General features: G+C 38.4%; 1 protein-coding gene across 1 annotated transcript in view; it reads left to right on the top strand.

The window, feature by feature from the left end:
* The first annotated feature begins 211 nt into the window (after positions 1-211).
* syt7a (synaptotagmin VIIa) overlaps positions 212-27,630 on the top strand; it is a 184,253-nt gene continuing 156,834 nt past the window's right edge. Inside the window, exon 1 of the mRNA XM_051099144.1 lies at positions 212-440. Coding sequence (XP_050955101.1) covers positions 407-440 — 34 coding nt within the window. The 5' untranslated portion in view covers positions 212-406. The remainder of the gene's footprint in view (positions 441-27,630) is intronic.

Consider the following 27,630-nt stretch of genomic DNA (forward strand, 5'->3'; position numbering starts at 1 on the left):
CCTGACACAGACATGCTTAAACCATTCACCCAGGACCCGAGCTTTATTCCCACAGCAGTAAAACATTTCGGATTGTCAAAGCATTGATGGATGTTATATATATGTGCATGCATATAGACACAATAACAGCTCCGGAGCATCCTCTACCCCATCCCACCCCACCCGCGGGGCAATGTCTCAAAGCACGTCACCGTGAGTGTGTGTGAGGAAGGAGAGGGAGAGAGAGAGAGAGAGAAAGTAGATGTGTGCAGACAACCTGCTCGCGCGTAATTCTGGGAGGACTCTCCGCCGAGCAACGACACAATAAACACTCACGGAACCGCAAGAGTTTCCCCCGGTGGAGTAACAATAAGCACTTAAATCACGTCACACCATCCAGCCAGGAGTCCATCATCTTTCTGCAGCCATGTATCTGAACAGGGAGGAGGAGTACAGCAAAGGTAAGTGCTTTTATTTCTGTTGCCATTAAACTTGTAGGAGTATCTTCCTCTCACCTTGGACGGGTGCCTCTGGCACGGACGGGTCTGGTGGGGTTGCACAAAAGGGTTTGGGGGGTGTTGCAGCTGGCAAGATCGCATCGTAAGCACCTGTCACGGGGTCATCACTTCTTTGCCCCCTTGTTTTACATCATCGTCCGAGCGCGCACTAATGACTGTTTGACATTGCCCCGCGCTCTCGGGGCATTTGCATTTACGGCGATTACTGTGGCGTGCTGGATTTGATAAATAACTTTGATTTGAGGTCCCGTGAAGGTCTGTTGTTGCATAATGATGCGCGAATGCTTTCTTATCGACGGCTCAATCAGAGCTACTTGTTGTGCGCTGCGTCCTTGATAGATCTTCACGCGAAGAGACTTGAGGAAGGACAAATTACTAAAACACAAGGTCAAAGCATCTCAAAGCGGGCTAGACGCTGCCTCGTCCCCGTTATCCGCACCATTACACGCGAATCTTGGTGTTGTGGTGAATCTTTATGATGATTCCGTGGGCGTTTTGCTGGGGTTTGGAGGGCTGTTATTTGTGTCAGCTCTCCCACGTGTTTCCGAAGCGTGATTCCCCGTGAATTCATAGGGTGTCCACTACAATTTTCCCCGGTGTCCCTCCCACGGTAAATGAATTCGCTTCGGGGCTCCGGAACGGAGGTGACTGGAATTAAGAGTGGAGGCGCGTTCGGGCTACGCCAGCAACACCTGCTGCTACCGAGAGACAGAAAGCAAAAGACGGTGTTTGATATGCGGTAATAGCCGTGAGAAGATAATAACCGTGGCGTGAATTAAACTGTGTGGGTTTGGAAAGAAAAGGTGCTCACGGATAAGCCCTCAAATATCCGAATAACACGAGACGTACAAGACAAACCTTGACACAGAATTTGGAGCTAGTTAAAAAAAACAGTGTTTTATTTAATTTGTCTCACTCAAATCAACTATAGTTAAACATAACTAAATGTTCATTTACAAATAGTTCATAATATACGAACTATGCTTGAATGTTGTAAATTTGTACCCTCAAATACCCAAACAGGTACCATGCAAGGAAATGTTCCACGCTTGCTTGGAATGTTATCATAATTACTGAGATGTCATTCTAATTAAGGCATTATTTACTAATTAAGACATGATTTAGTCCATTTATGAACAATTCCCTTGAGCAGGCTCAGTTAGGTTTGTTTTTTCCTCATCCCGAAAAGGTTAGGAGAATGTGCCCACTAGTGGCTGGGACTTTGACTCATCTCTGCGATTCGAATCTTTTGAGTCTATATCTGTTCGCTGATTCATTCACTGACCTTTTCTACAAGACGGTGACAAACGAGTCATTGAGTCATTCACTACAGCAAAGTCGAACAAAACAGTGTTTCTTAAACACCCAGTAAACAGAGTTTAAACATCACAAGGATTTTTTAAATACTTCATTCGTTTATTTCATTCAGTGTCACTCTTATTTCATTCAGTTTGTTTACAAATGTCATTTAGTGCATTTCTGAACTCCCTGGTGAAAAAAACAGCATATGCTGGTAGGTATGTTTTGATGCTGGGATGCTGGTTAAGTAGGTTTTGATGCTTTTGATGCTGGTTTAAGCTGGTGGTTTAAGCTGGTTTAAGCTGGTTGATGCTGGTTTAAGCTGGTCCTTTGCTGGTTTATGCTGGTCCTTAGCTGGTTTATGCTGGTCCTTGACCAGCAACATGACCAGCAAAAACCAGCATAAACCAGCTAAGGACCAGCATAAACCAGCAAAGGACCAGCTTAAACCAGCATCAAAACCTACCTAACCAGCATTCCAGCATCAAAACACACCTACCAGCATATGCTGGTTTTTTCGCCAGGGCTACCTGTATTCCCATGAGAATTTATTCAGGTTTTGTTTTTTTCTCATCCCAGGAAGGTTAGCAAAACCCATTAATGGTTGGGACGATGCATCTCAGCGATTCGAATCTTTTAGCGATTTGTTTGCTGATTCATTCAGTTACCTTTTCTACAAGACGGTGACAGACAACCGTTTTTGTGTGTTATGAATGAGTCAATGAGTCATTCACTACATTAAGTCGAATGAAAAAGTAATTTTAATTTGACAGCATCTTCTAAGCAACTCAATAAACAGTGTTTAAGCATCACAATATATTTTTTTAAATGCTTAATTTGTTTGTGTCACATCTCATTTCATTCAGTTTGTTTACATGAGATGTCATTTAGTCCATTTCTGAACAATTCCCATGAGAAGGGTTATTCAGGTTTTGCTTTTATCTCATCCCGAGAAGGTTAGCAAAACATTTTCCCACACACTGATGGCTGAGACGATGCATCTCAGCGATTCGAATCTTTTGAATCGATTAGCGATTTGTTCGCTGATTCATTTAGTGACAACCGACTCTTTTGTTTGTTGTTAGCGAGTCATGGAGACATTCACCCCAGCAAGTTGAAGGTAAAATCGTATAATTTTTTTTTACTCAATAAACAGTGTTTAAGCATTGCAAGACTTTTTAAAATACTTCATTCGGTTTTTGTTCAGAGTTACGTCTCATTTCATTCAGTTCGTTTAAATGAGATGTCATTTAGTGTCATTTTCTGAACAATTCCCATGAGAAGTTTAATTGTTTTTTTTTCTCATCCTAAGAAGGTTAGCAAAGCATGTACCCATTAATGGTTGGGACGATGCATCTACGCGATTCGAATCTTTTGAATCTATTAGTGATTTGTTCCCTGATTCATTCAGTGACCCGTTCTATGGTTACGCCTGCAGGTGGCGACAACAGAATCTTTTGTATGGTATAATCGAGTCATTGAGTCATTTACTCCAGCGAGTATTTGTTGTTTTATTAAACTTTGCTTGTCTGGAAATTTATTATAGAAACTTAAAACAGTGATTAAGCATAATAATGGTGTTTTCAATGTTTCATTCTTTCTTTTAGTTCAATCTCACATGTATGCCAAGTTTATTAGGTTCATTTACAAATTAGATGTATTGTTCGGAGTCTTGTTCAGTTGACTCGTTTAGTGAAGTGGGCGTATTCATTAATCATGTTCAACCAATGAAATTCGCCGTTATAGAATTCGCTCGAATGCTATTGGTTCAGCAGAACCTCGAACCGAACAATAATAATGATTCGTTCACTTAAAAGATTCATTTAAAACACTGATTCACAAGTAAGATTCCACTAACGCACAATCGGCAGGTGCTGTCGCTCAATCGGGATTTGCCTTCAATCAGGTAATGGAAAGCTTTTACATGTTATGAAGTGTGTTTGTTGATGGTTTAATTGATTTGGGTGTGATTGATGAAGTTAACTGATGAAGTACTCAGGTGATTTTGTGTAGCTTGGTACGTTAAACTCTTCGCGTTTCAAGGTTGACGCGGGAAGCGCGTCGTCAAATTTGTACCTCAGACTTTTTTTTGCTTTTACGGTCGACGTGTCATTTTTTAACGGATTAATTGATAAAGAGATGCTTTTGTAGATGTTATTACATGAATGATCACAACTGTGGGTTTATGACCCACTAAATGTGTTCGATTAAAAACGCCAAAACCTTTAATGAGGTAAAATAACTTGTTTTGAGGAACAAATACCGAATAACGAACAGACTGTAGAGATGTAAAACACAATCTGGAGCGTTATCCTCTCTCCTACTGTTTCTATGAGACATATTTAATTGTCATGCTTGTTACTCTTCTATTAATGACTCATTTTAATTAAACACACGAAATGCAAACGTGAGTTTCGTGTGAGCTTCAAATCAAGCAAACCTCTTGTAAGAAGTGTTTTTGGAGTCATGGATTGCTTCTGTATACATCCATAGGGCTTTATCAATACAGTTTAGGGAATGAAGAAACTTAAAGCCCATTATTGATTATTGCGTCTCTCTTTGTGTGTTTTATCGATTTATGTCATTGATAAATGGAGCCACTCACTAGAATGGACCAAATATTAAAGACTGGGGGACTAAATGTAAAAGTTCAAGAATTGGTTTTCATTTATCAAGTCCAATCCTGCATGCTGGATAGGTTTGTGTGTGTGTGTGTGTGAGATTGTATTGAGTGAAGAAGTGGACAGATTGCGGATGATAAGTGAGGGAATGGACCAAACGATGAAAAAAAAGTGTATGTGTGTAAATATGGATGTGTCACCGAGGCACAGAAGATGACAGGAGGGGTATAATGTGCCGAAATGATTGACAGTTCATGTATTATTCATGCAATCCTGTTGATCTAAAAGAGAGAGAGAGAGATGGAGAGACACAGACAATCAGAGAAAGAAATAAAAAGAGACAAATTGTCTGCGCCTCCGTAGACTGTTCTTGCTGAACGGCTGTATTTAAATCTTGAGCGACTGCAATGTCAAACCAACAGCATTTTCTCATTAAACTGCCACAATACAGATTTTAAGTGTATTTTGATACTAAATACTGTAACTAAGATGGTTGTGAATGTTTGTTGAATGAATCTGAGGCTCATTTAGAAACACTACTGATTGTACAATTGCTGAATGTATAGTGACTCCAAGTGACTTCTGGTCTGAGCCTTTTGGTTTTGGTAGTTCAAATTTGATCACTAGGCTGCATCAGTGAGTTTGCGTTCTCATTTAGTTGGCGGATTAACCTGAATGTTGCCATCCTTGCACATTTGTTGGAACCAATCATCTGAGCCATTAATGTAATGGAAGAGACATCAAAAATCCATTTTTACTGTTGAGAATGTTCCAAAAAGATCTGCAGTAGTATTAATATTATGATTCTTTTGCAGTTTAAATGTTGCTTACATTGCAAGTCTTGAAAGGCCATCAATAGAGAAACTTATTTTTTGGACCAATTTTTGGGCCACACTGAATTGCTCTCAACCAAAAAGCCTTATTATCATATAAATGAGTAAAACCAGCATATCTACAAATCTGCCAAGACAAATAGTGTCAATCTATTATTGTTTCCAATAGTCCCATTTTGTGGGACTGCTGAGCTTTGCTTTTTATCTCACCATAGAAAAAAGACAACAATAGACTGCTTAAATGAATTACAAGTTATGATAAGTGTATTAAAATGTCCTTTAACAGTGTTGGGCAACCATTTGTGCACCAAAAGCAATGCATTCCCAAAAGGCTACTGCCAATTAGCGCCATTTTAATTGTGTGTGCTCATCAGTAATTTTAACACATTCAGAAATTGCTATTTGCATACCTATTAAACAACGTTTTTTTTTTTTTTTTTTTTTTTTTTTTGTTCGTTCAGTTTGCTCATGAACACTATGCCATTTTCATTCAATTTGTTCATATAAGAGTGACTTGTCAAAGACTTAAAGCAACTGTACCAAATTTTTTTTTTTACCTTGAAATATCAGTTCCAAATTCATTCTGATGGCACACTGAATTTTAATAAGGTGGATGGCTTGTTTCATCCTCACGTTCCCCACGTCCCTCACGTCTGTTTTACAAGTAAATTTGGTGAGTGCGTACGAAATCCTGCCAAAAGGGCAGATTGTTGTACGGCAGCAACAAATGCATGTGTACAGCTATCCATTGCAATCACGACATTAGCTGCGTTTCCGTTACCCTTCAACTGAAATTGCAAATCAAAAATTCGGCCAATGGAAAACGTCATTTTCACAAAAATGTATCGCAAAAAGGTTTCTACGCTCGCATGAGGTGCTTTTTCAGGCAATTCGAAATGAGAATATTTAGCAAAACTGCAATGTAATGTAAATGCAATGCATTTTACAGGTCACCTGGCGTACTTAAAAGTCACATGATCATTCTTTAATGTACTATAACCTCATCCTTTTAATTAGACAAATGTCTGTTTTTTATCGACATTTGTAAAATATCGCCAAAGTTTCACACAAAACTAATAGAAATGTATCTAGAGATATATTTATGACAGTGAATTCCACACGCCTACGTCTCTTTCGATAAAAAAATAATGGCTAGTGCGGTGGTTGTGATTAGGGATGTGCACAACGACTAATTTGATAGTTGTTTAAATGAAAGTTTTGTATCCGACTAGTACATTTGAAATACTTATCTATAAATCACACTGTCAGATCCCTCAAGGAATTCCACTTGCCATACGCTTGCCTCGTGTTATCATCATTTAATTTTAGCCGGTCGTTAAAAGGAAACAAAAGAAGAGGGTACACTCAACGTCAGCCACTGCATAGCTTATTTATTCAAGACAGCTGGTTAAATACAGAGCAATCTAAAATCAAATCAATAGCCTGACAGAACTATCTTCATATAACGTTAGACAACATATTAAAACACAAGTCAAAAGCAATAGAAACGTTTATCAAGGAATAGCATTAAAACAGCTTTTAAAAACTTACGTCATGCAGGCTATGTCATTTAAAAACAAAATACAACAATGCCCATTTTACTTACTCAAGACCATGTGTTTCTGTTCAGTAAATTATCAACGTAGTCTGGTGAACTACTGAAAAAGTCGCAGGCATGCAAAGATAAACGAAAAGCAAGCCGATAGAGTTTTTTGAAAGCACCTGGACATCCCATACCACCACCGAAGTGGGTCCTCGTTTAGAAGAATAGACGGCGAGGACGGGATCGCAGCGGCGGCAGGTCGTAGTGAATGCCATTATTGACATTTGCTGGCTTTGGCTAGCCTGTTTAGCATCGCTCCAGTAGAGTTATTGTAAAGCCAATTTGATATTACACCATTTACACAACCTTTCCGATTCCTTCTAATTCAAAATAATCCCACACCTTAGTCTTTTGCGTGGTCATGAGGTCTCTATAAGGGTAAAAGTTTTGCCCAGATACACTTTTTAAAATAATGTATTATTTTTCAAACGTTTAATTTTAACTTATTTAAAATGCTTAAAACGTAATGTTAAAGTTATGGCAATTTCAATGATAAAATCATGTTTTTTTTCTGTCGTGTAGTCGGCTATTGTTTTCAGTGTTGACTAGTAGGAGCTGTACCGTTTAGTCGACTAGACCCGCATATCCCTAGTTGTTATATACGTAAACGTACAAACATCTGTCGCCGTGACTTATCGGGAGAGAGGGAAAAATGACTAACATAGATGCTTAACATTGGTTAATGGAAATGCTGTAATTTCACAGTTGCTTCTTATCGGCATTTATACAATATCGCAAAAGTTTTGCGGAAATCTGTAATGGAAAAACACCTAGAGATACATTTATTGAATTCCACTTACCTGTAGGGGGCTCTAAAGTCCAATGCAGTCACAAGCAAAACTATTCGCTTGTGTTACAATCAGTGTTTGAAGGCTGTATAAGGTCACCAAAGCAATTACGAACTTTACAAAGGAAGGATGATTTGTTCACTTAAAAGATTTGTTGAAAAACACAGAGTCATTGGTGATCGAAACACCCCTAGATGGTCATAATTAGGTCTCAACACCATCCAAAGAGTTACAGAGCCATTGTTCCCCCTTAGATGTATTACTTCCAGCTTCAAGAGTTTCTAAAAGCCAGGTCGAAGATGGCCGCCAAGCCCTTGGAGAGTCGCTCCTCTGACCCGTCATTCTTTAGAATATTACTCACAGTACCTGAGCTCGGACAACAAGGGAGAGTAATGGGAAACCAGTACCGAGCTATTATACAGAGGATAAGTGAGAGGGAAGAGCATTGATTTTAAGCTCTGTTGGATCTTACCCTGCTCTTATGAGAAACAGGAAATTGATTGTGAGTTCGAGCCTCTTCATCATAATGAATATTAGATGCCAAAATTGTCAGCTAATGAATATGTCCGCATGTATCAAAGTTAAACGCGACCGCTCGCTCACGATTCTTTAGAAATGATCTGTTGCGCTCTCCGTCACAGGCCGGTCACGCGATTGATTTTATTGGCAAATGGGAGTGCGGACGTGACCTTGAATGAAGTGCGAAGGCCCTGGTTCATTTTCATGCTTCTTACAGCGCATTCTTCAGCAGTAAAATTCAATTATCGTCACGAACGGAGAGAAGCGTGTGACCTTATGAGTGAGCGTGTTGTATTTGAGAGTCTCAGGCTTTACTTTTTCAACATTCACTATTACAGATTGGTTCATTGAAGGACACTGAGTTTAGAAGTTTTTAAATCAAGAAGTTTAAGTGCAGGTTTAATGGAGTAATTGTTCATAATTTGGCCTCTTGAAAACGGCAGAAAGCGTCGCTATCTGATCCAGCAGTCTGATGAGCGATTAAAGGGCCGTCTGTCTCATTGATTAATGCTAATTTCGACCCCGGGGTCGGGCTGAATCAAAACAGTGGCCCGAACGCCCCAGTGCACGATGCAAAATATTTTTCATGGCAACTGTGTGAAATCATATCTTCTGAGGCAGTATTTATTGTTTCACAAATTATTGGCACTAGTGGCCATTAATGTAATTTGCAGCGATCTGGATTACGATGTAAGAGTCATCAAAGTGATTAGCAAGAAACTGAAAGGAGGAGAAGGAGAGCTCTGACTTTGCAGAAAAACATTGTTGCATGATCTGCCTTGGTAATTGTTCTTTAGTTTGGTTTCATGGTTACAGTAAAGCACTTAGAGTGGAAATAAACATCACGACTTGCATTATACAGTATATGTTAACATGAGACTTATATGGGAGAATAATTTACTAATCTTGCCTCAAAGTCATATACAAGATGTATTACAATCCACGTTATGATGCTTTAAGCCCTATAATTTTCTTATGATACCGTCATGCGAGATTACCGAAAGCAAATTGCACTCACAGGAATTGCGTTACCAGAAAATCATCTGCCTCAAACTGCAATTCAACCGCTAAAAGGATGATTTATACACCAAAACACATGTTTATATGCTTTTAAATGCTTCTAGCAAAAATATGAACTTCACTTTAGACCCTTAAAGTGTTTGGTTATGTGTACTTCAATTTCAAGTGCTTTAAACTGGGGAACGAATCTAAATTACTTTCTGTGGTGATCTCCGTAACCACAAATGCTGTCTAGGTAGGCTCTAAAAGCAGCCATTATCAAGCTAAATTTAAGTCTACAGCAACATGAAGGCTAGACGTCATTTGTTTGGTTGTGAATAACCATTTCTGGTCAACTGGAAGATGAAAAAGATTTCAGTTATGTCCCAAATGACGTACAATGCACTTACACTATATACTTACAAATAGTGTAGAAATTCTCTAATTGGACACTTGATGGAAGTGTTTTTTCACATTACTTGCACCATTTATACTACAAAGTGACATAGATTAGTGTATGCAGAATAAGATATACCGTTCAGGTCAAAAGTTTACATACACCTTGTAGAATCTGCAAAATGTTGATTATTTTACCAAAGTAAGAGGGATCAGACAAAATGTGACGCGAATAAGACATTTCACATAAAAAAACGTCTACATATAGTCCACAAGAGAAAACAATAGCTGAATTTATAAAAATTACCCTATTCAAAAGTTTACATCTGCTTGATTCATAATACTGTGTTGTTACCTAAATGGTCCACAGAAGTGTTTTTTGTTTAGTGATAGGAGTCCCTTTGTCCTAAACAGTTAAACTGCCCACTGTTCTTTAGAAAAATCCTTCAGGTCCCATAAATTCTGGGTTTTTTTTCAGTATTTTTTTTTCCAACAATAAATGTATGATTTTGAGGTCCATCTTTTCACTCTGAGGTCAACTGAGGGACTCATATGCAACAATTACAAAAGGTTCAAACACTCACGGATGCTTCAGAAGGAAAAACGATGCACTCTGAGTAGAATGATGTGTACATTTTTCTTATTTTGCCTAAGTATCATATTTTTTTCATTTAGTACAGCCATTCAGAAGCTACAGAAGATACTTGCATGTTTCCCAGAAGACAAAAGTTAAATTTACCCTGATCTTTCAATTCAAAAAGTTTTCACCACCTAGCTCTTAATGCATTGTGTTTTCTTCTGGAGCATCAGTGAGCGTTTGAACCTTCTGTAATAGTTACATAGAGTATATAATAGAGTCCCTCAGTTGTCCTCGGTGTGAAAAGATGGATCACAAAATCATACAGTCATTGTTGGAAAGGGTTCAAATACACAAAAATGCTGAAAAACCAAAGAATTTGTGGGACCTGAAGGACATTTTTTATGTGAAATATCTTATTCAGGTCAGTACTAAATAAAAAATAACATGCATTTTGTATGATCCCTCTTATTTTGATAAAATAATTAACATTTTGCAGATTCTGCAAGGTGTATGTAAACTTTTGACTTCAACTGTACATGTCAGTGACCAATCAGTAGCTGCAGTAGTTGCACAAAATTGGAATATCGCATAAAATGTGCGAATAAGTACTGTTTCCATCCAATGACTCAAAGAGAGTCTCCCATTATTAGCATTAACCCTTTTTCGCACAAGTCGAAAACCATCTCAAGCGAGCGTAAAAAACGTTTTTGTGTAGTTTCCATCACTTGTTTCTGATGCGATACATCAAAATGCGCATAAAAATAGGGTGATGGAAATAGCTAGTGATGATTTATTTACACCCAATGAAATGGCGTGTAGGTTTTATGTGGTTGGAAAACAGTTTTTCTGAGTGCTATGAATCCAAAATATAGTTCCCTTTACATTGTCTGCCCACCAATCATATTTATTATTAACCTATTTTATGGATGGATACATGGCATTTTACTTAGGTAATTTTATGTTTTGTCTGCTTTTAGCAGATGCTTTCATCCAAAACGACTTACACTGTTTTCAAATTAAGTATCTGTTTTTATCAATCCTATGAAATCAAACCTGTGACCTTGGTGTTTCTAAGGTCATGCTGCAATATTTAAGCTACCGATTGCTGAAGTAGTGGTTTGGATTGCTTCTTTATATCTGTTGTATTTTGTTCTAAGTCTTTTATACCAACGTCTGGCCCGTCTTGCCATCCTGGGTGTGTCCCGCTTGCGTTTGGACGAGATGCAGTTGGCAGGATTGAGACAGAGCGACTCCTAGGAGTCCACACTAATGCGCGAGTCTGTTTGGATGGGTGGAATTTAAATGGATAGCTGAGAGAGAGGAAAGTGTGTGTGTGTAATCATACTCCATTTTCATTAGCTGAAAAACTGCCCAGTAAAATGACATGAAGAATTGGCATTATAAGATGCGAAAGTGATTGTCTGTTTTGTGATGCTAGCAGCTTCTTGTTTACGTGACCCATGTTGTTCAGTGTAAAGAGCTGGTGGTGGGATCTTTCTCACACACTTACACACTCTACTACAGGAGCTAATTACAGGCATTGTGTGAGGGCACCTGAAATAGAGTCGGTGTGCTCCTCAAATAGCCTCGCGTTTGGCTCGGTGGCATCGGATGAGACGGCGGAAGAGATTTTAGGTCATACTCTTGTCAGCAGACAGTACTGAAGCATGCAAAATGTCAGGGCAGATTTCAAGTTAATACACATACACAATACACATTGTTTCAAAGCAGCTTTACAGGAAAATCATGATGTTGATGTTTACGTTTTAATACTTTTGGGGCGTAATATAGTTACGTTTTTTTGACAATACAAGCAATCAAGCTGTTGAGATATGCTACAGTATTTAATGTATACTAGACGTACTATATGCGTTATTGCTCTAGATTACTCACAAGATGTTTTTTGTGTCACTTGCATGAATAAAATCCTCATGTAATGCTTTCCTCTATTTTTGAATACAACTGGACATGTCAATAAGTTTTTTGCTGATTGGCTGCACAACACGTCATGCAAATTTTTTGCTTGGGCAGAAGACGCAGCAATCGCGTCCCTCAGTATGAATTCTCATCTATTCGCGTCTTTGTATCGGCTTTGTATGTAAGCTACTCACGCAAATAATGAAATTCCAGTTTCTACGCTTGAAGGAGATATTTTGAACTTGGACTGCAGTAACATTACCCATTTAAACGGCTAGCTGTTAGCAATTCATACTGCACTTTTAAGCTTTTATTTTGACGTAAACCACATTAGAGCTTATATTTTGACTGAAAACTCCAGCTTTAGTGAAAACAGGCCTAAAAAACTGTCTCACTACAAATCTAGTGAAATGCTGTGATCATCTTCCGCGAAAATAATTAGCTTTGAAACGCACAGTGAAAACACTCAATGAAGGGACTAAGCCATATTGTGCTTTTGGTTTCAGTTCGTTTGACAGATACCGTGCCAAAGCATAATGGCCCAAACCACAACTTTAAAGACCTTTTATGTTAGAATGAGAAGTTTAAATATATTTTAAAGGGGTCCTATTATGCTCTTTTACAAAGTCTTGATTTTGTTTTGGGGGTGTACTAGAACATGCTTTCATGCCTGGTGGTTCGAAAAACGTATTATTTTTAACATTTAACATTTTTAACAATTAACATTATTACAATACATTTCTCCAATCCTGGCACATAAGCCTTAATTAGTTCCGTGTTTAATGAAGGCCCACCTGCCAAAAACCAAAATGTGTTGCGATTGGTGAACAGCTTAGGCTGTGTTTCAGTACTGCCACGCCCCTTGTCAAAGAAGCAAGTTCTGTGTACAACTGTTAGCGCAAGCTAGATTAATGTGATTCTTACATTTTAAATATGGATTTTTTTCTTACAAAAACGCATCAGTTCACTACAGGAGGCCTTCATTGACCTCTCGAAGCCATGTGAGGCACTTTTCATTATGGATGGATGCATATTATTGGACTTGTTTTGGACTGATGAAGAGAAACACCCGTCTATGCCGTTCTAAAGTTTAGGAGTGCCAGGATAAATTTTAATATAACTCCAATTGCATTCGTCTGAAAGAAGGAAGTCATATACACATAGGATGAATGGAGGGTGCGTAAATAATACGCTGCAGTAGTGTTGGGTCCTGTCATCAGCCTGCGAGATGGCCAATACATGATATTATCGTGCTAATGTATTTAATTATTTACATACTTAGTTTCATTGCCCGAAACCAGCTCCAGCATAAGGCTAAAAGCAGCCAAACATTAACAAAGAACATCATCACTGATTAGCCTAGCCTATTCTAGTGCAAGTTTATGCATTGTAAAAAACACTCGCGTTATAAGTGAAGCTATCCACAATTCAATTCAATTCAATTCAAATTTATTTGTATAGCGCTTTTCACGATACATATCGTTGCAAAGCAGCTTTACACCAAATTGACATTTTTACTATATATGTAGTAGTAGCTTGATGTACATATGGTAGAGATGTCTGGTAAAGATCAATTAATGACGTAATCAAACAGACAAAGAACACTATAAATTTGTAGCAGAATTTGGTAGTGCTGTATGTTTTCAGGGTTGGCATCATCTGAAGTCCTCTGAAGGGTTGGCATCATCTTTTCTTAAGTGTTCTGGATCCACACTGGAGCTTGTGAATTCCTAGTTACCATGGGATGTCAATCCCATGGCAAAAACAGAGAACAAATAGGAACATAATTAGCGTAGCTGCTGTTCAAACTAAGAAAAGGAAGGTTTGTTAAACCAGAGCTAAAAGATTAAAATGAACATTTGATCAGATATAGCTGCAGAAAAAGTTTATGAGATGCATTATTTGAATGCTTGGCTAAAAAGATGTGTCTTTAATCTAGATTTAAATAGAGAGAGTGTGTCTGAACCCCGAACGTTATCAGGAAGGCTGTTCCAGAGTTTGGGTGCCAAATGTGAAAAAGCTCTACCTCCTTTAGTGGACTTTGCTATCCTAGGTACTACCAACAGTCCAGAGTTTTGTGACCTTAGGGAGCGTGATGGATTGTAGCGTGGTAGAAGACTAGTTAGGTACGCAGGAGCTAAACCGTTAAGTGCCTTATAGGTAAGAAGTGCTATTTTGTAGCTGATGCGGAACCTAATAGGCAGCCAGTGCAGAGACTTTAAAATTGGGGTAATATGATCATATTTTCTTGACCTGGTAAGGACTCTAGCAGCTGCATTTTGGACTATCTGTAGCTTGTTTATTGAAGATGCAGGACAACCACCTAATAGTGCATTACAATAGTCCAGTCTAGAGGTCATGAATGCGTGAACTAGCTTTTCTGCATCAGAAACAGGTAACATGTTTCGCAGCTTGGCAATGTTTCTAAGATGGAAGAATGCTGTTTTTGTAACATGAGAAATATGATTTTCAAAAGACAAGTTGCTGTCTAATATAACACCCAGGCTTTTGACTGTAGTGGAAGTAACAGTACATCCGTCTAGTTGTAAATTGTAAGTCAAAAGATTCTGTGTATTGTTTTTAGGTCCAATAAGTAATATCTCTGTCTTATCTGAATTTAATAGCAGAAAATTGTTGGTCATCCAATCTTTTACATTTTTAACGCACTCTGTTAACTTTGATAATTCAGAAGTTTCATCTGGTCTTGTTGAGATATATAGTTGAGTATCATCAGCATAACAATGGAAACTAATCCCGTGTTTTCTAATAATATTACCAAGGGGCAGCATGTATATTGAAAATAGTAGAGGACCTAGAACAGATCCTTGTGGCACTCCATACTTTACTGGTGATAACTGAGATGACTCCCCATTTAAATAAACAAAGTGGTAGCGATCAGACAGGTAGGATCTAAACCATTTTAAAGCCTGCCCTTGGATACCTGCATAATTTTGTAGTCGATCTATTAGTATGTCATGATCTATAGTGTCAAACGCAGCACTAAGATCAAGTAAAACTAGCAGTGAGATGCAGCCTTGGTCTGACGCAAGAAGCAAGTCATTAGTGATTTTAACAAGTGCAGTTTCTGTGCTGTGATGGGGCCTGAATCCACACTGTATGACGAATAAATATCTTACCACACACTGCACACGTCTGCGACGTGTTACGACTCAGATGCGGCAACCGGAGTAGATCGCGGATTTGGCATGTGTTTCGACCCCCTGTACTGCACACGTCTGCGGCACATCACAGCTCTGAAGCGGCCACTCTGGTCAATGCTTGTGTTTATACCCGCCGTGCTGCGGCTCATTGAAGCGGCTCTCCGTGCTGCATCACTAAAGTTAGGCTAATCCCCCACCTCGTCCCTGCCTTCTCTCCAACAATTCGAAGTTCTGTGGGCGGGATTTAATTTAATGATATTCCAATGGACTGCGTTGTGACATCATTGCATGCAAAAACAAATGTTGTAGTCCAAAGGAGCCGTTCGTTGTAGTTCTTGAAAAGTGATTTTTTAAAAAACCAAATATCTCCTTTTCGAGTGGACTTTGAGATTTGTAACTTTGTAGATCTTTTTTATGCCCAAAGATACACACCACACACTGACTAAAGTTCAAAAAGTGAAGCATAATAGCACCCCTTTAAAAACTACAGTTTTTGCCCGGAAGATCTATCATTTCATATCGTCATGTGACCACGATGATATTGAGACAATTTTGCTATTGTGATACCATGATATTGATAATGCCATTACATCCCTACCGTACACCAAATACATTACTTGCCAACCTTGGTACTGCTCCCACTGTCATTTTGCTTTTTTAGAAATATAAATAAAAACCATTTAGCTCAGTTGGACAGCAGATGCTACAATTGTAAACTGAAAGCATCTGCTGGGGTGTATTCAGCTCGTCCACATGAGTGCAAAGGTGCATGCAGCAAAAATGACGCGGATACTGAGGAAATAATGGCAGATGGAGGATTTGGTTTTCAAGCTAAATATAGAAGTAAAGTAAAACACTACTTCTTAAACAAGAAAAGGTGAACATGTTGGTTTTCTTGGCAAAAAACATGCAAGCACTGTCACCAACAGCCAATTTAGTGTTTACTTTCTTCTTGTTTTCATTTTGAAAAGTCTGTTGTTTTTGCTGTTCACCTAATATTACGCTATGGTGGCTTTTTAATTCATTTGATATCACAGTGTTTGCAAAATTTTTTTTTCTCCTTGGCTCGTTTTCCTGGTTACATTCGCACCAGCAGCAGAGCTCTGAAGTGGCAGCAACTTTATTAGTGGCATCTCTGGGTTCAGGCCATTCCCGAGCTCGGAGCCCTTCCCCGGACAGCACGCCAAATACGCATTACTATACTCCGGCTAACTATATGTAAGCGTGAACTCGTGAAAGCTACTCCGTGCATGGACAAATATAAAGAAAATGCCATGTAAACAGTCAGTTCCCCTCACAGATACATTCTCATAAACCACAGTTTCAATATTTAGGATAATAACGCACCGTGATCTTGGTCTGCCTGCTACAGTATTTTTTCTCTTTGGGTTCGTCTTTAGGGTCTTTGGCCTCTGTTAATGGATGTCTAAAGACTTTGTCATATTTCTATACACATGAAATTTTGAAAGAAGATTCCATGCAGTTCGTATGCAAGCCCAGAACAAGAGATCGGTGCATCTGTCTCCACCGTATAAATTATTGATCATTGTTAAAGCTACAAAGCTAATACTTTTGTAGGCTATTTGTCCGTCAGAGACGCGTCTCTCTGTGATCGCTTAAAATTTTAAATTATCAAGGTTAAAAAACACCAGCAAATGATAAACTTTCGTGACCACACGGCAGTGGCCCGATTAGGCCAGTGACATACTCGTTAACTGTCCCGAGTGTCTTTCACGCTGGCCCCGGGCCTTATTGTCAAGCCCTGCGCTGTTTTCCATATTCGTGGAGTAAATATTTTTACATGGCTTGTTAAAAATGCCAGATAGCTGGTGTTTCGTATGCATTTGGCCAATCAGCATACATTTACGTCACTGGTAGTTGACATAGGAACTAATTTAGCTCCGCCAAATAAAGTTCATAAAACTAAATACGTTCCTAGTTCCTGCGGTGCAATCATGCTAAAGCTTGTCTAATTCTGCAAATAGTTCTTGGAAGTATGAAAAGGTTTCTCCAGTGCAAAAGCCCTTAACGCTGCAGACAACACATTGCTAAATGCTGTTATCGCTGTTTTCCATGTTCGTGGAGTAAATATTTTTACATTGCATATTAAAAATGCCGGGTAGCCGGTGTTTCGTATGCGTTTGGACAATCAGTGTACAATTACATCACTGGTAATCCCTATAGAACTTTTTAGACCCTACTCTGAAATAGGAACTAATTTAGCTCCGCTAAACAGAGTTCCAAGAACTACATACGTTCCTAGTTTCTGTGGTGTGATCACGCCAAAAAGCGTGTACTTTCGCCAATAATTCTAGGAACTTTGAAAAGGTTCCTCCAGTGTGAAAGCCCCTAACACTGCACACAACACATAACTAAATGCCGTTTTCGCTGTTTTTACGTGACTTGTTAAAAATGCTGGGTATCTGGTGTTTCGCATGCATTGGCCAACTGGCGTACACTTACATCACTGGTAGTTCCTATAGAACTGTTTTAGACCCTACTCTGAAATAGAAGCTAATTTAGTTCCCCCAAACAAAGTTCCTAGAACTAAATACATTCCTAGTTACTCTGGTGCGAACACGCCAAAAAGTGGGAACTTCTGCTAATAGTTCAAAGAACTATGCAAAGGTTCCTCCGGTGCAAAATCCATATTGTTGTTGTGTTTTTCATTAAGGCTAATAATGTATCTTTTAAGCATTTACTTAGTCTGAAAGGTGTAAAGATGTAAATGTTTATATACCAATATGACAATTTCCACACTTTCACTTCCCGAATAGATCTGCTATGCTGCTGCGGCAGAGCAAGTTCCGAGACTTGCTACTGCCAATACATCCAGAACATGCTGCTGTGAGCATGTAAGAAATACTGCTGCTGCACACATAACATACATGAAATAACCCCCATTTATAGCATACATGATCACACTTTAGCAGATCTAGACAAGTGGAACTGGGGAAGGAGAAGGGTTTCTGAAGTGAGCTGCCAAGTATTTGAATGTTGAGCAGCAAGCTCATTGGCTGCTGGTACAAAAAGAACCAATCAGCTGCACCATGTGATAATGATGTCATTATGTCAGATTTAGTTTGACCTATCGGACTGTGCCATCTACAGTTTTATAACAGAACTTACCGTATAGAGCTGTGTGATCATAATATAGTTTACATCAGATCGGAAAAACTGTACAGCCAGATGATTATACTCTGGTCATTATGATGTAGATGTAGTTTCTCCTGTGCAGAGTTATGGTGATGACCCTCTTGAATTTACTCCAGCTCTAAAAGCAGGGTTTTGGCTCAAACCCTCCATCTGACAAGAGCGAGTGTATTAATTCAGTCTAAAAGAGGGATTGCGGCACTCCAGCGGAGTGGACTTGAGTTTGGTCCAGACTCACTTGTCATTCAGAGAGGGGCGTAAGACGCTTCAGGAGGCGTTGTCTTGTCTGTTCTGTTCTTTTCTGCTGTTGTTCTTCTTGTTGTTCCTTTTGTTTCTCGGTTGTTTTCTACTTTATGTACTTTTCATCTCTTACCATCCTGACTCTTTTTTTTTTTCTCATTTATATTTCCATTTCTTCCCTTCTTTACACACTTTTCTTGGATGGTTTCAGCTTGATTATGATTTTTTTTGTCTTGTCTTTTCTGCCTTTTCTTATTTTAACATTACCTCATCTTTCGTCTCATTTCCTTGTGTTTTCAGCTCATTTTTTCTCTCTTGACATGTCTCTTCTTTTCCCTTTCTGTTTTATTGTTTTCATCACTTTTCATTGGTTGGTTTCAGCTTGACTTTTTTTTTTTTTGTTGCTCATTTCTGCTCTACCGCTCCTCTCAATTTGTCATTTTGTCTCATCCTTTCTCTCATTTTCACGTTTCCTCATCTCATGTTTTTTATCCTTGTCTTATCCCACCACTCATTTTCTCTTCCCGTCTCTCATCTCATCTCTTCTCTCTGGAGTGTCTCTGGACTCTCAGACAATTTGAAGTTCTTGAAGCAGGATTAATATGTCAAATTGTATGACAGAATGACGGAGGGAATAACCCCTGGAGTGATTCTTCAGTCAAGGTCATGTAGAGGAGAGCGGGCAAATGCGTGTCTGAGTGAGAGCAGACAGTCAGATTGAGCAGCTTTGTAAACTCGGAGGTGAGAGGGAGGTTGAGAGCAGGTTTACTGAAGATGAGAGGAGCACAGGGAGTAGCTGAGACATGAAAGGCTTTCGTCATACAGCTACATGAGGCTGTATACGTGCCTGTGTGTGTGAAAGCACACGACGTGTTATGCAACCATCCCTTGGTTCAATACGAGCAGCATAAGAGAATCCCTTCTCCTCTGTTTCTCTTGTTTCGTTTTTCTTTTGCATCTTTGCTCCCTTCTTATTCTTCCCGTTAACCTGATCTCATCTTGTGTAATCTCAGGGTTGCATGATTTGAATTTTTTCTCATATAAATTGCACTTGTGAATAGGACTGTCATAATTCCTCAATTTAATTTGAGTACTCGATGTAAAAACATCCTTGATTGCATTTTGCCCGTGTCGAGTAACCGCCAAAATTCCATGAGAATCCATGAAACGCATTATTAGACTGTTTTCTAAGGCTGCATGATATATTAAACCCACTTAAAATCATAATAAAGCATAATGCTTTTGTGAATTCACTAACACTACAAATCAGGTAAATAAATGTATGCGATGCAGGTCTAATATATGCGCTTTTAATTATTTACACATGTGTACAGTAGGTTATGTATGTGTGGCTCTGTTCATAGTAAATGCTGCTCTACACAAACTGTTATCATTTACATGTGTGGAGCATCTCAGACTCCATCTCTGCATGTTGTTTTGAGTTTGGGTTTATTATAACGTTCATCTGGGAACGCAACATGTGCCATTTCATTAGATTTGTAAGGTATATCCAGGGCTCTACAATTGCGACTGAAAACTACTGTGTGCGACTATGAAAAAATATTTAGGAGCACCAGTGCGACTGACCTGATCAGCATATTTGTGTTTGCACTGAGGGGAGCTTTATTGTATTTAATACAACAGTTCAATAAACAAGTTACTATAAAGTGACTTTCATTGTCTGACTAAAACAGTATTGCCTGATTTTGCTCTATTTCGTCGGTGAAAATAAGTTGAAACAAAGTCATAGCTAAGCCGCTGCGCATCTCAATTCAAACACAGTGTTGTTTTGTTAATGAATGAAAGTGTGTTTTTAAACAAATCTAGTGAGTCAATTAATCAATTACCCATTCATTAAGAGAGTCACTTGTTTTACTCCTGAATGAATCAGGCATTTGAACAAATCAAATGAATGAATGATTCAGTAATTAAATCAGTGTCTTGCTGCCATCTACTGGCAGTATTAGTTTAATTTTTAAAGGGGTCATTGGCTGCCCATTTTTCACAAGTTGATATGATTCTTTAGGGTCTTAATGAAAAGTCTATAATATACTTTGGTTAAAAATTCTCAATGGTAGTGTAAAACAACACCCTTTTTACCTTGTCAAAAGCAGCTCTGCAAAAATCGTCCTGTTCTGGTTGAGGTTGCTTTAAATGTTAATGAGCTCTGCTCGCCCCCACCCCTCTCTTCTCTCTGTGGAAAGATGAGCCTGTTTACTTTAGCCACATTTAGCCGCGTTTAGCCGCTAAACTTGCTAACTAGCACATTATTAGGAAAGGCGATCACAAAGATTCATAAAAAACCCTTATTCTCACTACTTCTCTAAGTGAAATTGGATCACGAATGATCCGCGTGAACTAGGGCTGTAACGATAATCGCACGATGTCGTGAGGCGCGTTTAGTCAATGAAGCCGGTACTTTGATTAGTAGTAAAGCTCCATCACGCGCGATTTTGGCGTAGCTTGTCAGTGCTTTACGGCTCTGTGTATTACTTGCCGCTCCAGCTGAACGCACGTGATGGAGCTTTACTACTAATCAAAGTACCGGCTTCATTGACTAAACGCGCCTCACGACATCGTGCGATTATCGTTACAGCCCTAGCGTGAACATAGATGCATTTATGTAGATTGCGAGGCGCATTCCCTTCATGAACAAACATAATCCACTGCATCTTCAGTGGCTCAGATGTCGGGAGTAAATGACGACCACTATGTTCATTATTACATCCAGCAACACAACACCTCAATCGTTCAATCTGAGATATTCTTATCTAACTTGCATCCCTGCTCCGTCATTGAAACTATGGACTGTTTTAAGCTGATTTAAGGTGGGTCTGAGGTAAGACGCTCATGTCAATCAACTATCGTGGGAGCGGCCTCTGTCGCTGTGACGCCACACTGACAGGCATCTGAGAATGGCTCGATTTGAAAAGGGGATATTATTTTTACAGATTAATTAAAAACCACTGCATGGATTTTTATCATTATAGGGTAGATGTGTACACACACTGACAACACACATTAAACAACATGTAAAAGTGAACTTTGCATCCGATGACTCTTTTAACAGATCTTTTTTAATTATTTAAATAATTTAATATTTCTATATTCAAATTTCTATATTTAAATGCCGCCTCTGAGCCCAATTAAATGTCTGAAAATAGGCACTTTTCAGTTCTTCTGTAGTACAAATTAATTTAGTGAATAACTGATTTCATTTGATTAGTAACATATTCTTCTTATTCTATGTGCTCTTATTCTTTTGCTTTAATTAGACATTTTAAAAAGTTTCTAAACATAATTTTTAAAAATTTGACCGAAAAGATGACATACTTTTAACAAAGTTAAAAGTAATCGACCTCGATTACCAAAATAATCATTAGTGACATTTTTTTGCTATGCTTGTTTGTATGGTTGCAAATTTTGGCCTAAAATATTTAATCAATATGACTATATAGTAGTAATAATAATAAAATTTTAAAATCTTGTATTAAAGTAAGAAATATAATTTTATTGTACATTTCAATTTTACAGTTACACTAATATTTATGACTGTCTTCATTTTTTAAACCACAAAGCTTTATTTTTGGTGGAAACCCGCAGGAAGACTTTAAACTTCTCTTTTGTTGACAACAGCCAGGTTATAAACGCTTCTTATTACATGTTTGGGATGATGGATGGTGCATCATTTGTGTTTCCAAATGCATGTTATAAGCAACCCCCCCAACTCAGAGCAGATGTAGAGATGAGTTTGTGTAGCAGCATTTATTGTGAACTGATTCACTCTGAGATGCTGAAAACACTTGATTATTAGCTGCTCACGTGTAAATGAACACAGTGCCAAGACTCTGAAACATGTATATGCTTTCATTTAAATGTAGTGATTTTGCTTATGTTTTGATTAATCATGCAACTGCATCTCATCTCATGATTCCATTTCCATTCCACGCCTTTCTTCTCTTTTCATTCTCTCATCCCATTTTATCCTCTTGTTTTCTTTATTTTTTTCTTATTATTACCTTCCTAACTGTTTTAAAGAACTCCAACTATCGAAGAAAACTGAACTGTGGAATTGTGGGAAGAGCATAAAAGGAGACAAAATAATCACTAAGGATACAAAACCAGGTAGTGTTTAAAAAGAAAACAAAAACAGTACAGAGACAACAACTAGATAATGACTGAGGCATGACATCACAAACCCACCGCTCTCCGCTGCACACGTGTATGGGTATGTGTGTGTGTGTGTGTGTGTGTGTGAAGGCCTGTCATGTTTTGCGCTGTGCTTTTGAGGAGCTGTGAAAGGAAAAACAGGGAAAAATCTTTTAATCACTTTCCTCTCCGGAGAGCAGAGAGCCTCTCCAGAGGGCTGGAGACAGAACGAGAGAGAGCGTGTATGTGACTCACTATTCATGTTTGATATTTTTGTGCTAAGTGGAAAGAGACTGTATGTGTGTGTGTGTGTGTGTTTCACTGAAGGAGAGAAAAGACGCTGAATGTGTGTGAGGTTGTGCTTTCACTTTAGGTTGATGGAGGCATGTGTGTGTGTTTGTTTGTGTTTATTTATAGGACGTCATACATGTTATGCACAGGCTTTCTGTATATATTGCATCTTATAGCTGTAGCTGCAGTTGAACTCTATCTGCAGAAGTCTGAGTGTAGCTAATGAACTGATAAACAAACACCATCAACAAAAATACAAATAACAATACAGCACACAGCAACACACAAAATGAGCGTATAGAAATGTACAGGCAGTAGATGTTCATCCATAACAAATGATGCAGCAGACTCAGCCTGGAAATTCATCAGATTCATGTGTGTGTTTAAACAAGGTTGTTAGAAGAGATTTGTGTGTGTGTGTGTGTTAAAATCTGGCAATGTGTTGAGATGGACAGATTGTGCTGAATGAGTGCCATGTCTTCAGAGTCTGTTCATTCCTTCATTCCTCTTCTTCCACCATGTTGTCCTTTTATCCTTATATCTTGATCTGTCTTTCCCAATATAAATCTATCTGTCTGTCAGTCTGTCTGTCTGTCTGTCTGTCTCTCTATCTATCTATCTGCCTATCTATCCATCTATCCATCTATCTATCTATCTATCTATCTATCTATCTGTCTGTCTGTCTGTCTGTCTATCGTTCTGTCTGTCGTTCTGTCATCTGTCTTTCTGTCTGTGTATCTATCTGTCTGTCTGTCCTTCTGTCTATCTGTCCTTCTGTCTATCTGACTTTCTGTCTGTGTATCTGTCTGTCTGTCCTTCTGTCTGTCTGTCGTTCGGTCTGTCTGTCTATCTGTCTTTCTGTCTGTGTATCTATCTGTCTGTCTGTCGTTCTGTCTGTCATTCTGTCTGTCTGTCCTTGTATCTGTCTGTCTTTCCCTCTGTCTATCTGGTTTTCTGTGTAACTATCTATCTGTCTGTCATTCTATCTGTCTTTCTGTCTGTCTGGTGTTCTGTCTGTCGTTCTCTCTTTCTGTTTGTCTGTCTGTCTGTCATTATGTCTGTCTGTCTGTCTATCTATCTGTCTTTCCCTCTGTCTGTCTGTCTTTCTGTCTGTGTATCTATCTGTCTGTCTGTCGTACTGTCTGTCATTCTGTCTGTTATTCTGTCTATCTGTCCTTCTGTCTGTCTGCTGAAAAGCTCACCATTACACTCTTTAAACGACCTGACAGATTAATTCCTCATTGTCCTTTGTACTCGTCCCCAGCGATCACCTGTTAAATGTTTATCAATAAGAATCAATTGAGGGAATCGTTAAATATTCATGATCTCGATGAATATTCGGAGGCGTCAGATGCATAATGAGCAGCAGGTGGAGGATGGAACACAACCAACATTCCGAATTCCATCATGTTTGTTTACTGACTGCTGTCAACTGGCCGTCGCTCTCAATTTCCCCTCCGGGTAGCTTGTTATAGTTTGATTTTCTTTGCGACGGCTGCCCTCAATGTCATTCCTTTCAAGAGTTGCCCTGCCCAAATATTCCCGCTCACATGTGCTCGGCTCCAACAAGCCTGTCGTTCATGCGATCTTGCGTTTAAGTAATCTCACCTCTCGCTTTCCCCACCGGCCCGCCGTTAGCTCACTCTCGGGCCTCATACCTTCAGTTTGCCGGATAATTGCTTTCACAGGAGTCTATTTATAGATCTTCAGATGCAATAATGAGTCCTGACGCTAGAAATACGTTTCGTGAATAGACGCAGTTAGCAAGTGATAATGATTTTCAGCACCCCTGCTGAAAGCAGAGGGTTTGCTTATTTATTTATTTAGTCAATAATTCCTGCTCATTAACAGAAGCCGTCCATCACAGGGCTTCTCTTCAATGACAACCAGTAGTTTGCACTCAGTAGTTTATTTTGTTTATGTTGCACTGGAGTCATGGACTTAGACTAGCGCTGATGCAAGATCACGGAAATGTTTACAACTGTGCATTTGGCAGATGTTTTTAACCAGCGCATTGTATCAGTTCATGCATTCCCTGGGAATTCAGCCCGTGACTTTGGCGTTCCTACCACCAATTAAGCAGTGGTACCATTGCCGTATCATTCAGCTGGTCATGTGATCTCAAAATGGCGGCTCTCACAAGGCGACCCACTTTATTTAAAAAATTTGTAGGCCAATGCAATGCCGTGCATGAATTTCTAATGCCATGTGAGATATACTTTTAAACACTTTTAAACGCTGGTTTACAAGTTTTACTGGGTAAAACAAAACTTTCTGAAGTGCACTTTAAAGGGCATTAAGCCCAAAACTCAGGCTTTTCCCATAAATCCTTTGGTAAAGCATCCCAGATCAGAGAGATCAAGAAGGCTGTCATGAAGGTAATGAAAATCTGTTTCGAGGCAGCCACCAACATGTGACCTTTGCCCCAAGCGTTTCAACCTTTATCTATCGTTGTAAATGCTGCTAGTTATTTATTCTGAAGACACACTGACCCTGAAATGGACTCTGTTGCCCCCTGGTGGACAGAACTAAAAGTAGACCAGGAAAAAGCAGTAGTGTGATTGACATCTGACAAGTAAAACGCACATGATGCACAACAACAATCTCATATAAAGAGATTTCACCATGCAGAAAACACTTGGCATTTGAGAGTATGTGTCTGTGTGCTGTTTGCACACACACTGCTGCTATCCTCCCCATAATTAAAGTGAAAGATAAATGAACACACACAGATGTGAACACAGATAGGGAAAACCAGAAGAGCAGGCACAATATGGCCTGAACAGGCCAAATCTGAGCGCACACACACATTTGCATGTCACTGTTTGTTCCTTCTCTTGATCCGACACCAGTTGGGCAGCTCTGTTCTCAATCTCCTCTCATCCATGTTTGGCACCAAGGGGGTCTGTAATACCTGGAGGAAGCAAGGCATTTGCATTCACATTCATCCAAATGGAAGCTGCTAGGCTGGTGCATACTTTAGAGCTGCAGGAAATGAGAATGCTAATGGCACTAGTGACTAACACAAGTTCACAAGTTCAGTATGGAGTACCACAAGGCTCAGTATTAGGACCATTTCTTTTCACCTTGTATGTGCTACCTTTGGGAAATGTTATTAGGAAACATTAAGTTAGTGTTCACTGTTATGCTATATTTCTTTGTAGGCTGAAGAAACAAACTAACGGCATGCATAGTTGACAAACAATTGTATGACTAGTAATTTTCTGTTAAATTCTGAAAAAAAAGAGGTTGGACCAAAATGTCTGCATCACTGAAACAATTTTTTTCCCTGTTAAACACAGTAAGGCTGCTTTGACACAGTCTGTATTGTGTAAAGCGCTATATAAATAAAGTTGAATTGACTTTGCTATATGTGCTGTGACAGCAAAGACTGGGGACAAAGTGTCCATTTCAGACTCAGTTTAGATTTATTTCTGTTCAAGTTGGATTCAGATTTTATGCATTTATGATTTTATAAACAATCAATTAGGAATTTATACACAATCAATTCAGAATAAGTTCACATTAAGTTTAATGCACATTGAAACCAGATTCAATACAGATTTAATTCATATTCAATTAGGATTTTGTATAAATATAGTTTGGATTAAATCTGAAAGTGAATCTGTATGAAATCTTAATTGAATCGAATCTGTATTGAATCTTACTGAAATTGATTTAATTCAGATTTAGTTCACATTCAGTTCACATTTAACTCGCATTCAATTTAGATGCCGATCTCTGCATTATATTATATTACAGGTTGGGATACTTTCACTTGAATTGATACTGATCTGATTTCTAATATTATATTACATTATGTTATATTATATTTCACTACCAGCCTAAAGTTTTTAGAGCTGCAGTAAGATTTTTAATGTTTTTTAAAGATGTCTCTTCTGCTCGCCAAGCCTGCATTTATTTGATCCAAAGTACAACAAGAACAGTAACATTTTGAAATATTTTTACCATTTAAAATAACTGCTTTCTATTTGAATAGATTTTAAAATGTAATTTATTTCTGTTATTTCAAAGCTGAATTTTTAGCATCATTATTGCAATCATATGAACACATAATCATTCTAATATTCTGATTTGCTGCTTAAAAAACATTTTACTATTATGTTGAAAACTTCTGAGTAGAATTTTTTCAGGTTTCTTTGATGAATATAAAGTTCAGAAGAACAGCATTTATCTGAAATAGAAATCTTTTATAACATTATAAATGTCTTTATCATCACTTTTGATCAATTTAAAGCATCCTTGCTAAATAAAAGTATTTCTATAATTTCTTTCTCATAAAAAATAAATAAATGAATAAAACAATTAAACTGACTCCAAGCTTTTGAATGGCATAGTGAATAATGTTACAAAAGCTTTAAAATTACATTTTAAAATATATTGAAATTGAAAACAGTTATTTTAATTTTATTTTATTTACTGTTTTTGCTATACTTTGGATCAAATAAATGCAGGCTTGGTGAGCAGAAGAGACTTATTTAAAAAACATTAGAAATCTTACTGTTCAAAAACTTTTGACTGGTATATTATATTATATTATATTAACAGGTGGAGTACTTTCAC

This window comes from Labeo rohita, chromosome 25, assembly GCF_022985175.1.
Source record: "Labeo rohita strain BAU-BD-2019 chromosome 25, IGBB_LRoh.1.0, whole genome shotgun sequence".
Taxonomy (NCBI): domain Eukaryota; kingdom Metazoa; phylum Chordata; class Actinopteri; order Cypriniformes; family Cyprinidae; genus Labeo; species Labeo rohita.